The sequence below is a fragment of the Lottia gigantea genome, assembly GCF_000327385.1.
Source record: "Lottia gigantea unplaced genomic scaffold LOTGIsca_45, whole genome shotgun sequence".
NCBI lineage: Eukaryota > Metazoa > Mollusca > Gastropoda > Lottiidae > Lottia > Lottia gigantea.
In genome coordinates this window covers 616570-619489 of record NW_008709577.1, presented here as the reverse complement: position 1 = coordinate 619489, position 2920 = coordinate 616570, and the positions used below count along the sequence as shown (strand labels likewise).

The following is a 2920-nucleotide window of genomic DNA, read 5'->3' as shown; positions in this document are numbered from 1 at the left end:
AAATAATGACAGCCATGTGTGATTTCTCCGATCTGCTGGACGATGACTGTTTTACAATGACTAATAATAATACGATGAGTCAAAATAACCAAGAAGAAAATGATGTGCTCAGTGCTGCTCAATTGTCTTTACAGACGGGTTCTGTAATGCCTATTCTTAAACAGGAATTGAGGTATTCAATATTAGTTCGGAGGAATTCGGAAGGGAAAAGTGAGGTAGACACGCAACCTATACTGAACACATCAAACGAGGTAAAATTAGTTTTATTTTTTATCTTCAAAATCATAGGTGTTTACCTACTTCGCGATTTCTTTTTTCATAAGTTCGCAAATGGGATCAACAGCGCATGCATTGGCAGAACTAAAAAGAGAGATAAAGTAAACATTTCCGTGAAAGGATCCTATTTTTGAATCACAATGATTTTTTGAATAATTCTCAAATTGGACTGGAATCTATTATTTAATCGTAGTTATTGCCTGATCGCTGACGCAGGTTTAAAATTACTGATGCAATAATTTCAAGGACAACTTTAATTTGATAAGGCAATCAGCAATAATCATTGTCACCCATTTGGCCTTCTTGCGTCTAAATTGTTTTTTTATTATTTTAGCTGTCGGAATATGAGATTGAAAAGAAAAAACGACGGAGAGAGCAAAATCGTAAGGCAGCCTGGAGGTTTCGTCAGAAAAATAGAAGTAAAAGTTCACAATTAGAAACGGTGAGACATAATTATTGTAATTTCAATTTCTTTGGTTTTTATTTGCGTATTAAACCTAAGTTTAGGTTACATGTTTTATTTTCGGTTTTTCTCCTTTCATAGATGATATTTCCGGAATTCCATTTTTTGTGTTACAGCATTGCTACAAATACGGCACACTTTTTCCACTGAGAGTTCTTGTAATTTTTTTTTAGACCATAAATTTGGGCTTGGTATTTTTTCATAATTATAATTATACCACAACTATTTCTATCCAAATTGTTGATTGACAGACACATATTTCTGTTTTTCATAAAATAATTCTTCAATGTGTTTATGAAAATGAAATATGTTCTTGCTTTTTTATATAAAAGTTTAATTGTGTTCGCACCATTTTTTACAGGATATCCAAGCCTTAGTAAAAGAAAACGACAAATTACGAAAGATTCAGAATGACTTGATTATTGAGAGAGATAATTTGTTAGATAAAATGAAAGAACATTTTCAGATCTGTAATTTTCGTCCTGTTGGTTTACAATGTGATTTGAATTTATTATTTTCAAGGCATTAAGCTCGAATATAAAATTCAATGAACATATAAACCAGGTGTATTTTATAGTTATTTTTGTAAAATGTCGTGTTTTGCAAATATTGTGCTTAGTAATTACTGCTTTGTAAATATTGTGCTTTATATATATATCATGCTTTGTATATATCATGCGTTTGTAAATATTGTGCTTTGTAAATATTGTGCTTTGTATATATCATGCTTTGTAATTATTGCGATTGTAAATGTATTCCAATTTTTAATAGAATCTAGAGGATGTAAATAGTTGAAGATGTGAAAGTTTCAGTTGTGTATTTTTTGTTTTGTAAAAACGATACTTATGTCTGTGGATCATTTTGAAATTATTTTAGCAGTTTTTGCGGTTCGGATCGTTGGTACTTGGTTTAATTATTCCATTTATATCAAATGAATATAATTATAACAAATTATAGTAGAATGTGAAATATTTGACTAGTTATTTATACTATTCATAATCTATTGATTTTTTTTCATGTAGAAAATACGGCGTAAAAATTCAATTTATTATATTTTAAAAATTAACTTGTCATATTGATATTTATTCTTTTTGTAATTCTCGCAATTATTTCATCCACCACATTCACACACTAAAACATTATGTATTTTGAAATAAAACTAAATAAGTTCAATTTGCTATTATATATTTAGGTCACTGGGTAATTTTGCACAGTGCAATAGCATCATTCAGAAATATTTACAGTTTTATTTTATTCCTTTAGAATATTTACTTTGTTAGTTTTGATATTTGTGATCGAGATATATTTAAATAGTTTCTTTTTGAGAATCTTTAGACCACATACAATGGTAATAGAATATTAGATCAAAATTGACCGACCATTTACTTTAAATATTTACATTATGTTTTTAGGCCTTTTTGTTTCATAATCGAGATTTTTTTTTTTTTACAATAGACTTATTTTATTCGGATCTTGTGTGTCATTATACAACAACAGTTTAAAATAAAAATAAAATACATCGATAGAAGGAAGACAACGCCCAATGTAACTAATGCTAAATCTCAGATAAGCAGTAAAAATAGATTATTCTTTGTGTTGTTCTCAAAAGTCATTATATTTATATTATATTTATTATTTTCAGTTTAGATGATTATGGTCACTTCCTGAATTAATATTTTTACTAGTGTATTTGAATAACATCTAAACGTTGAAAATGTTGATTTTATTACTGAGTATTCGAATTTGACAGATATTGATATCACTTCGAACATACATGATATTATTACTAAATTCAGTACCACAGGTAATTTTAAAAAAATGTCAAGCCTAATTTGATGTAAAATAGATGAAAAAATATATTTCAATCCCTTCAAAAAATAGATTTATGACACTATAACATAGGTTACAAATAAATAAATAAATCTGACCTTTAAAGTATATTAGCCTCTACATCGATATATTTGGAATTAAAAATCAGAATATTGTGTAATAGGCTAGGCTATTACCATTGTTTGCTTTCATTTCATATATAACTTTTACCTACAATTCACCATCAATTCATGTTAAAATATACATAATTTGTACTACGTTTGTCAAAGGTATGATCAAGGCATTAACAAGTTGTAATAATAAGATATTCACGTGAAGTCATATTTTAATATTTCATTTATTTAAATTTGT

At 27.6% G+C, this 2920-nt stretch overlaps 1 protein-coding gene across 1 annotated transcript; it reads left to right on the top strand.

Moving 5' to 3' along the window:
• Nucleotides 1–1471, top strand: LOTGIDRAFT_233902 (hypothetical protein). Its single transcript, XM_009060920.1, has 3 exons — nt 1–251; nt 611–718; nt 1101–1471. The coding sequence occupies exons 1-3, from the start codon at nt 6–8 to the stop codon at nt 1266–1268; spliced, it is 522 nt and encodes a 173-aa protein (XP_009059168.1). The 5' UTR covers nt 1–5; the 3' UTR covers nt 1269–1471.
• The last annotated feature ends 1449 nt before the right edge of the window (nt 1472–2920 follow it).

Bases quoted from the DNA above. Each gene is read 5' to 3' on its own strand.
- LOTGIDRAFT_233902 (XM_009060920.1), top strand. From the start codon at position 6: ATGACAGCCATGTGTGATTTCTCCGATCTGCTGGACGATGACTGTTTT. The intron at 252-610 runs GTAAAATTAGTT...TTATTATTTTAG, and splicing joins TACTGAACACATCAAACGAG to CTGTCGGAATATGAGATTGA. The intron at 719-1,100 runs GTGAGACATAAT...CATTTTTTACAG, and splicing joins AAAGTTCACAATTAGAAACG to GATATCCAAGCCTTAGTAAA.